We start from the raw sequence: 13,727 nt of genomic DNA, 5'->3' as shown, positions 1-13,727 counted from the left end.
GATCTCCTGAGATCTGCAGACGGAACTGGAGGAGAAGGCCTGGCCAGCTTGGCGGGGGGAGGAGGTGGCGACCCGGCCAGGGAGGGAGAGAACGGGGTTCTGGGAAGTTGGGCGGCAGTGGCAGGCACAGCAGAGATTGTGTGCCCACCAGAAACTGCTGCACGGGGGCCCTGGAAGTTGGTGCGTGCATGCACCCTAGAGGGAACAGGGATCTTAAGTAGGTTCATTCATTGGGTTATCACCTATCAGCAGCACTTTCCATTCCTTGACTTTTAAATGCAGAACGAAAAGAGTTATTTTAGTGCAATACAATATTCTAAAAGAAGTTAATAATTGATTTGTGTTTGCAAATCCTTCTAGACACATATTATGACACATACCTTCATCTTCCCAGCAACTGTTTGCACTTCCTTCTCTTTCGTTGCTTTCTGGTAATACTGTATGGTCTTTTGGCAAGTCATCATCTGGCACGCTATTATCACAATCTCCTGCATCTGTTATACTTTCCTCTTCAACAATGTGCAATTTGTCTTCGTCATCTGAATCTGAATTTGTTTCTACAACATTATTGTAATTGGTAACTGCAGAGAAACAAAAAGAAAAGATCCACATAACTATGCTGTTCAGCAGTACTTAATTTCTAATAAGAATATTGGCAATTAAGTCTGCCTGAGAAGTTATGTCTGCTGATTTCAAAATCCAACCCTCAATTCTAGAAATGCAACAGCATGCTATGGTTATCTGTGGTGCAAGAAAGGCACTCTGCCCATGTTGAGGAGGCATCCCTCCTTTATTATTACTTCATATATTCCAGGACATTTCATTGGAAACAATGTCTGGGGTGTGTCCACACCAGCTGTATTTCTGGGAGATATCCTAGAAACAGCCGGTCAAATCTGAGCCTTATCCTGGGAGAATCTCTCATTAGGACTCAACTTTTTTCCTCCAGGAAAATGACTAGTGTACCTCACCAAAGAGATATTCACTTTCCCCACAATGTTCCTCCTACGTTCTAGACAGTGCCAAAGCAAGATTGCTACGCATAATTTCAGGCTAGAGTGTTGTTTTTTAACTTCATGCACAGCCTATCCATTCAAACAGCCAGCCAAGGACAGGGGGATTGAGTGAAATTAACAAAGGCCGCAGCCAGCCAAGGAGCTGCGGCCTTTGTTAATTTCACCCAATCCTCCTGTGGACTGACTAGACCAGCTGCTTGCTAGGAAGGAGTTCTGTGTCCACCACATCAAGCAGCAGAGGGGAAAACAGGCCTCCAAAGTGGTGCTCGGAATGGGTCCAAGAGCCCCCTGAGCCATTAAGTCTACTCATGAGTAAGCACCTCAACTTTCTTGGACACTTACTTACAAGTAATACCTTGTAATTACTTACAAGTAATACTTAAAAAAGGCATGCTGGTGGTGCAAATACAGCCTGAGAAGGTCTCAAGTCCAGGCCTACTATTCTGCTGTTTTATTTCCTTACTCAAAAACAATACCCCAGTGAAGGTTCCATAGCTTCACGTTTGTGGGACTGACTTTTTTACGAGAAGCCCTGAGGTCCACTAACTGGAGCCCTGGTCCAAAATAGTGAGTGAGGTGTAGGTAGACATATACATAAAATTAAGAAACCAGGGTACCTCTGAGCACATGCTCAGCTCATACATTCGCTTTCAATAACAGAACGAAGCTCACAATTCTTTCACACCAAAATCCTCTCCTGGTTTCCCTCCACACTTTCTTCTTTTCAGCAGCCCAATTCAAGGAAAGAGGGGAAGCCTTTTTGTTGCAGCCACTATTAAGTAATTGAGACTTGGAAACCCTTGTAGTTCCTCTGCAAATCACCCAAAGGCATAACAGCAGATTCCAATCTACTAGGGATGTGCGCAATGTTCCAAGCTCAAGATGTTCTGACTCGAAATGGGCTGTTTTGAGTGTTTCGAGCTTGAAAAAGAACGGCCTTCAAATGGCCTGTTTCGAACTCGGAATGGAACGACCCCATTCCAAGATAGAATGTTTTGATTGTTCCAAGTGCCATTTTGGAGGCCTGTTTTCCCCTTGCTGACTGGTTTTGGCACTGGCTTCTGATTGGAAACCACCAAATCAATAGAACTTTATTTGTATGATAACAAGCCAACCAAGAAGCAAAGAGATTGCAACCAATTGGAAGCCAATTGGAAGCCAGTTGGAATTGCAACCAATTGGAAGCCAGTACCAGAAAATTGCAACCAATTGGAAGCCAGTACCAGAAAACCAATCAGCAAGGGGGAAACAGGCCTCTAAAACGGTGCTCGGAACACTCAAAACATTCTGAGCTCATTCTGTCGAAATAACCGGCTCAACCAGCTTTTGCATACAGTTCCAAGGTCAGAATGGAATGCAAATCTCGTTCCATGCACATCCCTACAATCTATCTTCTGCCCATCCTAACCTACAGTATATATTTGCTTTCTAATATATGCCTAGAGTGAATGTATATGGTATTAAGAGTCTGACTGTATGCTCTGCTGTCAATCACATCTCTGACCAGTTTTCATTGTTCAGGAAGCCAGCCTGTCAGTACAGAAACAGCCATTAGTGGCATCAGGGAAATGCCTCTGTGTGGCACAGGAACACCACAGGGAACATGAGGAGTGCAGAGAGCAGGATAAGTTCAGACCCCTGAACCACACACCCCTGCCGTATGCCAGTGGCCTATTTGCGCTGGTAAAGGACTGTGTTAAGAGTGGGTGAAGGAGTTTTAGCAATCAAGTGGTGCGGAGCTAGGTATCTCTTCACATCACATAGGCTGCGGCTCGGCTGAGCTATTGCAGCACAAGCTTCTTCTAAAGCCCTGTTTTTTTAAAAAAGCCAAGCTACTCCATCACATTTTAATAAAATACATTTTAAATTATCTGTGGCAAATTTCTTTTGGCGTCTTCTTTCTGTATACATATGGCATAAGTAATAAGTACTGGCGTTAACTCTATTATTGTGATTTGATTTATGACAAAAAAGAGAGGTTTATAATATAATGGTGTAACTGGTCTAATGCCAGTTATGATCCATTACGCTAATATAGCTGAGGCTCTATCACACATTAACCTTTTTGAACATTTATCAAGCATCTCTGTTGAAACAACCAGAAGCAAAACTCTAGGGGTTTGGCATTATTTTTGGATTGATAGATGCAATAGTACTATGTAAAGCTGGAGGCTATCCCTTAAACATATTACAGGCTCTCTCTCTCTCTCTCTCTCTCTCTCTCTCTCTCTCAGCACTTTTGATTAGTAGGAAACAGTTCCTCCTACAGTACTTGATACCATGGAAGCCTATGAGGTCACTGTTGCTAAAATTTCTTTGACAACTGCCTATTTCTCAGAGATAAATGCAAACAATAAACACAAACTTTATTTATTTATCACATTTGTATACCGCCCCATCCAAAGGCTCTGGGCAGTATATGGGATTTTATATGGGAAGTCAATAACTGAACTTCCCAATGTTTTTATTTTTACTTTAGAGTAGCTATGGCAGTAACGGGGGTATGGGGCTCTGAATTTGATCAAAGTAACATAGATAGAGAAGGGGGTTAAATCTTCCCCTGCATGCTGCTTTTCCTAACTATATCTCTGCTTATGGCTCCATAGGAACAATTTACATTGGGAAAATGGCATGGGGGAAGGGTTAACACACATACTTCCCCAGTGCTGCTGCACCAAGCAAATTTGGAGCAACACGGCTACTTTAAGTGTTTACTTCAACCACAGCCCTCCTGTGTAACGTGATGTCTGGCCTAGGGATAACTCTTAAGGTAGGCAGCCCAACTCTCACCTGCTGATGGTGTGCTACAGAAAAGATGCAAGAAGGCTCTTTTTAGTTCTCACTGAAAACTGTCCACTACCATCAGATGAAACATAATGGTACATGCAGCACTGAATACGAATACTTTATTACAATCCTTGACCAGTACAGAAATACAGTAATATGCATCACCAGCATAGTCTTTTTTAAATCAAAGGAATGGAGTCTGGTACAGGCAATCTATTCTCCACTTCTGCTGCAACATTTAAGTGATGAATCAGATTTACAGCCCAATCCTAAGCATCTCAATTCAGAAGGAAGTCCTACTGAGTTAATTGAGACTTGTTGCTAGATAAATGTGCATAGGATTGCAGTTTTAATCTAAAAACAAAGATGTGTTATTGTTTTTCTGCTATAGCATTATTATTTTTACTTATATGCAAATTTTATCCCAAATCTTTTTTAAGAAGTCAGTCCACTGCCCTATTTTCCATCCCATCTATTCCCAAGAGAAGATTAGAGTAACAGAAGAAAAAATAATATGACTGGAAAGGACCAGGCCGCCACGATTCCCACTAGAGTTTTCCCAAGAGAAAAAAAGATAGGGGAATAATTCCATCCTACTTTTCATTTGGTTTCTAGTTGGGAGAATAGCCATTGGCTTCCAGGAAGACCCACAAATCTGTTGAACTACAGAAATGACAAGAACATACTATTTGGAGGAGATCCTGCCCCCGCTCCCATACAAAATACTGTGCTTTGAATGATGGAATAAAAAGGATAGCTCTACAACAGAAACACAACATTTAGGGGATATATAGACCATGTGGATTGACTGCACAAACAACTTTGCAGTAACTAACTCATCTTCCTGCACTTCTTCATTCTCCTATCACTTGTTAATGTCAAACACAGTAATCACATACAATAACAGAAACTGAGCAGGGGAAATTGCCTTGGACGGATGTGGGTGATTGATACTGAAATCCAAAGAGTTACAGGATAAAGAAATAATAGACTGCACATTAGAAGCAGTGTTATAGGAAAGCTAATACATGCAAGTACACAACCAGTTTAGTGTACAATTCAGAAAATATTAGCCACACATAAATATAATTGTTTGATTTCTAAGGTAAATATATGTTTTTCCCTTTACTGGATCCTTTTTTACATTTGTAACAGAAAATATGGCTGCCCACAGCAGAAGGTTTAAAGGGAAGATTGAAGAGTACCCTTAGGATAAGCATACCATATCAAAGTCCAGTATTTTGTCCCTGACAGTAAGCATAAGATTTTTTTTTTAAAGTAACAAAACAAATAATCTGCTTACATTAGTCACAACAAGATGCCACAACATTAGTCACAACAAGATGCTACAGATATTTTATCACATGAGCATAGATGAATTATTCTACATTAAAGAGCCAGCTCCAGGTATAAGGGGTCTGCAAAAAATTGCCCTCATGGGCTCCCTTCTAGCTGGGAGGGCCTCAAGAGAATTGCAAACAGAACACAACAAGACTCTCTTAACTTTCAGCAACTGCTGTGACTGCATCTCAGTACTATCTGGATCATTTTAACATCTGAATGCTCAGAGAGACAAATGGATGAGAGATACATGGATGACGGTGACCCAGAGCAGCTCACATGCAGGAGAATGTGCCTGCAGCAATCAGCACTAAGCAGTGGCAGCACCCGGAAGAGAGCCAATAGTGAGGTACAGACGGGGCAGTGTTATTTTGAGGATGGCGATAGGGGCTTTGTCCAACATGTTAGTTTTGAAAGAGAAGTGGTGTGCTGCATTTCGAATTAATGTTTTCATCCTGAACATACATGGAACAAGCCCACAGGGGACTGCTTTTTAAATATGATAATGCATACTGACTGAGGATAATTTAGAAAAGCACTCTGTGTATGAGAAAAAAACACCTCCCTCAAGTTTCTGCAGGGATCCAGCAGTGTGTGTAGTGGGGTGATGGGTCTTCTGACCCTCTCATGCCACCTTTGCACCAAAGGGATTCAGCATTCAGTCTTCCAGAAATTGGGCAGACATGTGGATATTGTATAGGCTTGGAAAGGGCAAAGAGGCACATAACGGTTTTAAAGCACCCCAGTGACTCCCTTATGTTTAAATGTACTCATTATTCTTCATGGTCGACCTCTGAAAAGAAAATGAAAAACCTGGAACTTCCCAACAAGAAGCTGGCTGGGCATGATATTATATGGCTTGCTCCCTGATGGCACAAAAAAACCTCCCCACAGCCCAGAACATTTCTGTAACTTTTAAACAGATTTTTTTTTTAAGTCAGGCAACAAGGGAACAAACATGTAAGTGTTCATACAGTGCTTACAATAATAATAAAAGCTTGGCAGCAGCCGTGAAACATTAGGAAAGGGCAAGATTGCTGGAAGAGCTAACATTTGATGCATTAATATACAAGTTCTGTCACCCCAGTTATGAAGCTAGAGAAGCTAGGATTATACTGCTTTCAGATTACATGTGTCTTCAGCCTTAAAGTGGCCATTTTCTTGTAGCTATGTTATGCTGCATTACTGAAACATAGCAGATTTTAATTCAGTATTCAGAAGATCACCTTGAAAACACCACACCACACACTTCTTCATCCTGCAGTCCTGAGGCTCTAGAGTCACAGCTATCAGCAAGAGTAAGAAGTTAGCTTTTAGCGATAGTATTAAGGATTTTACTTGTTAAGAGGGAAGAGCACCAATTATGCCAAGGAGTATGCAGAGGAACAGAGAAGTCAGTCACATCCTGTTCCCATATTTAGAATTCATTTATATAGCTCAGGAGTATTGTGGTAAAGCTTTAGCTGCACTGCACTGGTTCAGGTATAGGGGAAGCACATATCTGAATGTATTCTTCCCCTTCTAGACGTCTTGGCACATTCAAAACATCACGATAAGAAAATGGTTCAGCCAAGTTTTCTCTCTCTCCAACATATGTTTCAGATAGTATGTGGAACCATGGTTAAATCTTTGTGCTGCATGACATCTCCAAACGTCAGGAATAGGCGCACTCCCCTCTGTTCTCCCCATGGGAGATCAAAACAAGAATGCTCTCCCATTGGTTGAGGTGATTATGACACCAGTCCTGAAGCCCCTTCCTGTTCTCTCCTTTACTATGCTGATATTAGAGCTGGTTTTATAACTAAAAAAATCTCTCCACCTCCCCAAAAGTCATGGTTTTTTGGGTCAGATTATTACAGGCCATTTCACTTTCCATGCTCACTAGGAGGCCTCAAGGAAAGATATGCAGTTGTGATGTCACACCACAACCAACATGGCTGCTTCCTGCTTTCAGGGCATGGCCAAATAGGAACTTCAAGCCTTGATTCAGCTGCATTTGAGCAGACTTTAACAAAAAAACAAACAAGGAATACCAGGAAATCACTTTCCAGGAAAAACTGAAATATATATATTTAGGATACATCACCATTCTACTACTTCTGACTGTGGTTAGAAACAAAAAAAATTGGCCATGAAATGCAAGTCAACAGATGTTAGTTTTTTCTATTCAAATTGATTGAAACAAGAGATCTGAAATGCACCTCAAGCCTTGGGTTTCAATCTTGGTAAGCAATTTGGTTAGAATAAACCAAGAATATTGGTTGGTTCCGATATCAACACCTACCCTGTTTATTTTCTATCTCCATAAGAAGTAGAATTCTTCCAAAGCATAAGGAAAAAGGGACAAGTGCATGTGCCCCAGGCTCAAAGATATTATATGGAATCAAGATTTAACAACGGTTCTAAGGTAAAGTGTGCCGTCAAGTCAATTTCGACTCCTGGCACCCACAGAGCCATTATTCTTCATGACTCCTGGCGCTCACAGAGCCCTGTGGTTTTCTTTGGTAGAATACAGGAGGGTTTACCACTGCCTCCTCCCACACAGTATGAGATGCCTTTCAGTACCAGCTGGGATTCGAACCAGCAACCTTCTGCTTGTTAGTCAAGCATTTCCCCGCTGCACCACTTAAGGTGGACCTAACCATGGTTCTACCCATCTATTTTTCTACGTATAGGCTTCCCCATCCCACCCCATGTGGGATAATTCAGCCACACAAGCCTCCAGCTACACTATGAAGTGCTACTGTCTAAGAAAGTCTTTACCACTTGGATCCTGCTGATTGTATATACAGTACTGGTCTTTAGGTGTGCCTAAATTATCTTCACTCCATGACAACTGTGAGGTTTGGAATGTCCTGGAGGTATCAACAGAAGCGTGGAGGTACAGGTTGAGTATTCCTAATCCGGACATCCAAAATCTGGAATGCTCCAAAATCTGGAAACCTCTATGACGTGCACCCACAGATTTCACATGAAATCTGAATTTCATCTTCACCTAAAACTAGAATAGGTATGTACAACACAGCAGTCCACATGTTCTTCAGTGCAACACAGGTGGCTCTACATTGTTGTGGGCATCTAAGGAACTGCTGGTGTCTACGCAAAGTTGCACGCCCATACTTGGAAACAACATAAGTAGTGCTCTTGTAGTGTGGGTGTGCCACCTCAGGTATTTGCAGTTTTGCACAAAACTCTTGCACAAAGCTCCCACAGCAGCACAGGTGACTCAGAACTGCCCGCATTATGCTGTAGAATATGGTCAGCCAGTATCACAAATACATAAATGCATTCAGGCATTGTCATGTTCATGTAAAAGATATTAGAAATTCACTAACTCCAACTCCTCTCCCAATAATACAAAAGCACACTATGCACATGTCAAAATGCAGGTATCATCTTAAAATAAATTAAGTAAAACTGAGCAGCATAAATGTTCTAGCAGCAGTCTAGCAAATAAGGATCTGTCAACATCCAATAACCTATTATTCACACCTCTTTTATCACTGCCATGGAGTCAATTATAAATGGCCTCATACATTTTTAAATAAGGTCATTCTGAAATGAAACAAAGAGTAAATATTTAGAACATAAGCAATTCAGGTTCTAACATGTAGTGGAACTGGACATTTTAAAAGAGCTCAGTTTAAAGGAGAGAGGACAAGAGCTTATTAATAACAGATATAATCTCAAGGATTCAACACTACAACAGAACAGCGAAATTATTTGGATATTTACAGGCATGGTTCTTTCATATCATGAAAGATTAATCCAGACAATATGAAGAGTGGGAAAGATTGAACTGGATGCAACATTGCTGAAACAGAATGCAAACCAGGGCCACGATACAGGCAGCCACATGTGGAAGGCACAAAGTAGATGTGAACTCTATGTAAGTGAAATCTCCAATATAACAGAACTTCCAGAAGATAGATGAAAGCTTGAAAAATCTGTTAACTTCTAAACCAGCTTTTTTTAAACTATTGTATCCAAAGTACAGTATAAATTAATATAATTTAAAAACGTAGATTAAATAATAACTATATGATATGTAAAGTGGTTTAACTCTTTTGACCTGTATAAAAGTCTTTTTGCACTAGGGTTGAAGCTAAGGATGTGCAGAACAGAACAATTTAAAAGTAGAAATTTCAAAATTAAAATAAGAGGTCTAAAAGAAAAGGTGGAGATATTTAGCAGAATTCCTGGATGAGTGATCAATATATTTATTTATTCATTCATTTGATTTCTATACCGCCCTTCCAAAAATGGCTCAGGGCGGTTTACACAGAAAAATAATAAATAAATAAGATGGATCCCTGTCCCCAAAGGGCTCACAATCTAAAAAGAAACTTAAGATGGACACCAGCAACAGTCACTGGAAGGATGCTGTGCTGTGGGGGGTGGATAGGGCCAGTTACTCTCCCCCTACTAAATAAAGAAAATAACCACGTTAAAAGATGCCTCTTTGCCAAGTTAGCAAGGCTTAGGCTTAGGGTAGTAGTTAAACTCATGCTAGAGACTTAATTCAGAAATAGCAAGGAAGGTTTGCAGAGATATTCAAGTGGTGTTTGAAAACATGCATTCAGAAGAAACTGAGCAGTAAAACTCCAGTATTAAAGTTGATGACAAAACTTCAGCTTCACCAGATCTCACCTATCCTCTATAATAATAAGCTTGTGCGTGATCCCGTGTCTTTCTTCGGCCCGTGTCTTTCTCGGCTGTTCCGAGACATCCGAGAAATTCGGCTGTTCCGAGACATCCGAGATATTCAAGTGGTGTTTGAAAACATGCATTCAGAAGAAACTGAGCAGTAAAACTCCAGTATTAAAGTTGATGACAAAACTTCAGCTTCACCAGATCTCACCTATCCTCTATAATAATAAGCTTGTGCGTGATCCCGTGTCTTTCTTCGGCCCGTGTCTTTCTCCGGCTGTTCCAACATCCGAGAAAGATACGGCCGCCCAGACATGGGCAGCCATGTTGGGGCCGGGAGGAGGAGAAGCGGCGGGCCGAGGAGAAGCGGCCGCTGCCAACGCCGGGAGGAGAGTGCGGGCGAGGCGGCGGCGGGGCGACTGGCCCCGATGGCGGCCGCAGCGAGAGTGTGGGCGAGGCGGCGGGGCGACTGGCCCCGATGGTGGCGGACGCCGCAGACTGGGAAGGACTGGGCCCGCTGGCGGCCGCACTCGGCCCCGTGGGAGACGGGGGCGGTCTACTAGCGCCCGTTATTCTAATGGGCTGAAAATTGCTAGTTACCTAATAAAAGCTGTGAAATATGAAATTCTTGACTGAAACCAAGAAGTGCAGGGATATTGTACATGGTATTAATATGGCCAGCCCCAAGATAAATAGGGCTCTGGGTGAGGAGCATCTTTGCACATTCCTTCCCCCAAAGTTAGTTATCTGTTTTGCCAAGTTGCGTGGTTTGGGCAGGACTGCAAAACCTAGTCATGTGAGGTTCTCCTGCTGTTCCCAGCCTTTCCCAACAATGCCCAAGACAAAGGCTCAGAGATTTCTCTCAATAATGTGGCTGCTTTGCTGCCAGTGCTCACCTGCTTCAGTTCTGGGATCCACTGAAGTCACCCAGGCCTTTGGCAACTTCTTCAGCCTTCTTCTTCTTTCCAGGGATTTAAGAACATAAGAACAGCCCTGCTGGATCAGGTCAAAGGCCCATCTAGCCCAGCATCCTGTTTCACACAGTGGCCCATCAGATGCTGCTGGGAAGCCCACAGGCAACTGCTGAGAGTATGCCCCCTCTCCTGCTGTTACTCCCCTGCAATTGGTATTTAGAGGCATCTTGCCTCTTAAGCTGGAGGTGGCCTATAGCCCTCAGGCTAGTAGCCACTGATAGAGCTGCCCTCCATGAATTTATCTAAACCCCTCTTAAAGCCACCCAGGTTGCTGGCTGTCACATCTTGTGGCAGAAAATTCCATAGGTTAATTATGCATTGTGTGAAAAAATACTGCCTTTTGTCAGTCCTAAACTTCTTGGCAATCAGTTTCATAGGATGACCTCTGGTTCTAGTGTGATGCGAGGGGAGGGGGCAGAATTCTCTCTATCAATATTCTCTATACCATGCATGGTTTTATAGACCTCTATCATGTCTCCCCTCAATCATCTTTTTTCTAAACTCAAAAGCCTGAAGTGTTGTAGCCAGGGGCGCACCAACTAATTTGGGCGCCCGGACTGCCCAGCTATGAACCTAAAAAATTTCCATTAAGAGATCGGGGTGAAAGTTTGGGAATTCTAAAACCTACTAGTTAGTAAAGATTAAACATTTCAAGTGAAAGGATATTTGGAAGATGCAGTAGCTTGATGGAGGAGATATTTTGTTTTCTCTAGAGATATTAATCTTAAAACAGATTAGAATTAGGTATCATTATATGCACCATAACTATTTAAACAATTGCAGTTATCTGCTGCATCTATGCATAGCTCTGAGAAATATTTCAGTTAGAAAATTAAAATTTTAAAAATTTGACAGACATGCAGTCCTGCTTTGGAGATCAACATCATTCATAACAGGTCCAGGATCACCATTTGGCAAGTCAGTAAAGAATATCCATGTGGCTTGCGCATTAGCATAGCTGCATATTAGACACAGTAATTTTTTTTAAAAAAGTGAAATGGCACCTGAAATTCAGAGAAACTTCATCAAAAGTTTGAAAAACAAGTTGTTTTGTTGCCAGGAATTTTTCAAACATCCATAGAACTATATTATCTACCAGAAGATTTGCTTGAATGAGGGAATAAGTCAGGAAAATTATTAGTTCATAGATTTGCAAAGAGAGAGACAGATAAGCTCCTGTTTTTTCACTTACCTAGTGAGGTGGGGGGGGGGCGAGCCCCGAAGGGCTCTTGCTTCTGGCTCCAAGTGCCTGGCATGGGTCGGGCGTGACCCACTCAGGGGACAGTGTCAGGTGGGTAGTTTGACTGGGGTGGTTCACCTTTCAAACTGTAATGCAGGTGTCCTAAGGCAAGCTAAGGGAGGACAGAAACCTCCCGTGGAGCAGAAGGGCAAAAGCTCGCTTGATCTTGATTTTCAGTATGAATACAGACCATGAAAGCGGGTCCTCATTTTCAGGAGGAGAGCTGGTCTTGTGGTAGTAAGCATGACTTGTCCCCTTAGCTAAGCAGGGTCCACCCTGGTTGCATATGAATGGGAGACTAGAAGTGTGAGCACTGTAAGATATTCCCCTCAGGGGATGGAGCCGTTCTGTGATTCCAAGTTCCCTCCCTTAGATTCCAAGTTCCCTCCCTGGCATCTCCAAGATAAGGCTGAGAGAGATTCCTGCCTGAAACCTTGGAGAAGCCGCTCCCAGTCTGTGTAGACAATACTGAGCTAGATAGACCAATGGTCTGACTCAGTATATGTCAGCTTCCTATGTCCCTATGTCCTCTGTACATGAATGTGCGAGTATTTGCACAAGCAACTGTGCTGCTTTAGATGCATAAGGGACCAATTATCTGGATGCAATTTGATTTCCTGACAAATTTAGTCTGTTGGTAGTCTCTGCAACCCACCCACCCAAAATTTGAAATCAGGACTTAAGATTGTGATCTGACTACGGACCTAGACTTTGAATGCTCTCCCCAGGGAGGCCACAATGGCTACCTTGCTGCTGACCTTTCTGCAAGCAGCTAAAAAATTAGTGCTTGGCTTGAATTAGCTTTATTCACTGTGCCTGAAGTTTCATTTTAGCTATTCTAAGATTTTCATCTGTTTTTATATTAATATTTTTAAATTATCTTTAAATGTACTGAAAGCCACTTTGAGGGTCTCCTATGGAAAAGTGAGCTGTAAATGCTTCAATTAAACAAAAACAAACATTAAGTTTGCAGAATCTGAAGGCCAAACTACATGTTTTATGGAAGACATATAAATCGATCACCCAGCTTTTACTGAATGCAGCTCTGGGGTAGCCACTAACTTTGTTTAGAGGAGCAGCAGGAGAGAGACTTAATCCTTTTCCTCCAATCTGTTTCTAAGCCCCAAACACACTTTGGGTGATCAGTCATGGATCTTCCGGATAACATGTAAATTTGGCCTTGAGACACTTTGCCGGGCCCTTGAATTCCAAGCTCTTGGACAATTCTGACAGTAGGAAGCAAGAAAAATACAACTTGAAGAGGCAGGGGGAAAGAGGAACTGAAAAGGAGAAGAATAGCTACTTTTCTCCCCTCTGACACATTCCAGTATGTTCACATTCCCTTTTCTTCCTTCCTTAAACCTCTACCATAACATTTCTGGTTCTTACAAGAATGTCTTTAGCCAAATACATACTTGGAATTCAAAATTTAAGCAGGCTATTTCCAAGATCAGCTTCATAATGCAACAAGAGCTTGGAAAAGGTACAACCTATAGCCCAATTCTGAGCATGCTACTTGTAAACAACTCTCCCCAAATTCAGTGGGACTTCTCAAGCAAGTATGGATAGCCCCTGTTTTGTAGACAGAAGCCCCTGGAATAAATACATTGGACAAATGCTGACAAAACAGAAACACTTTTTAAATACATGCAGAGGCATATCTAGGGGAAACAGCGCCTAGGGCAAGCACTGAAATTGCGCCCCCTGTCCAAACATCTG

General features: G+C 42.1%; 1 protein-coding gene across 4 annotated transcripts in view; it reads right to left on the bottom strand.

Annotated features, from left to right (window-relative positions):
* ZEB1 (zinc finger E-box binding homeobox 1) overlaps positions 1 to 13,727 on the bottom strand; it is a 112,234-nt gene that overhangs the window by 35,113 nt on the left and 63,394 nt on the right. For all 4 annotated transcript variants that reach the window (XM_053261916.1, XM_053261917.1, XM_053261919.1 and 1 more), the window contains exon 2: positions 381 to 581. In XM_053261916.1, coding sequence (XP_053117891.1) covers positions 381 to 581 — 201 coding nt within the window. The remainder of the gene's footprint in view (positions 1 to 380; positions 582 to 13,727) is intronic.

Source organism: Hemicordylus capensis, chromosome 6 (assembly GCF_027244095.1).
Source record: "Hemicordylus capensis ecotype Gifberg chromosome 6, rHemCap1.1.pri, whole genome shotgun sequence".
Lineage (NCBI taxonomy): Eukaryota > Metazoa > Chordata > Lepidosauria > Squamata > Cordylidae > Hemicordylus > Hemicordylus capensis.
This window is presented reverse-complemented; position numbering and strand designations above follow the sequence as displayed.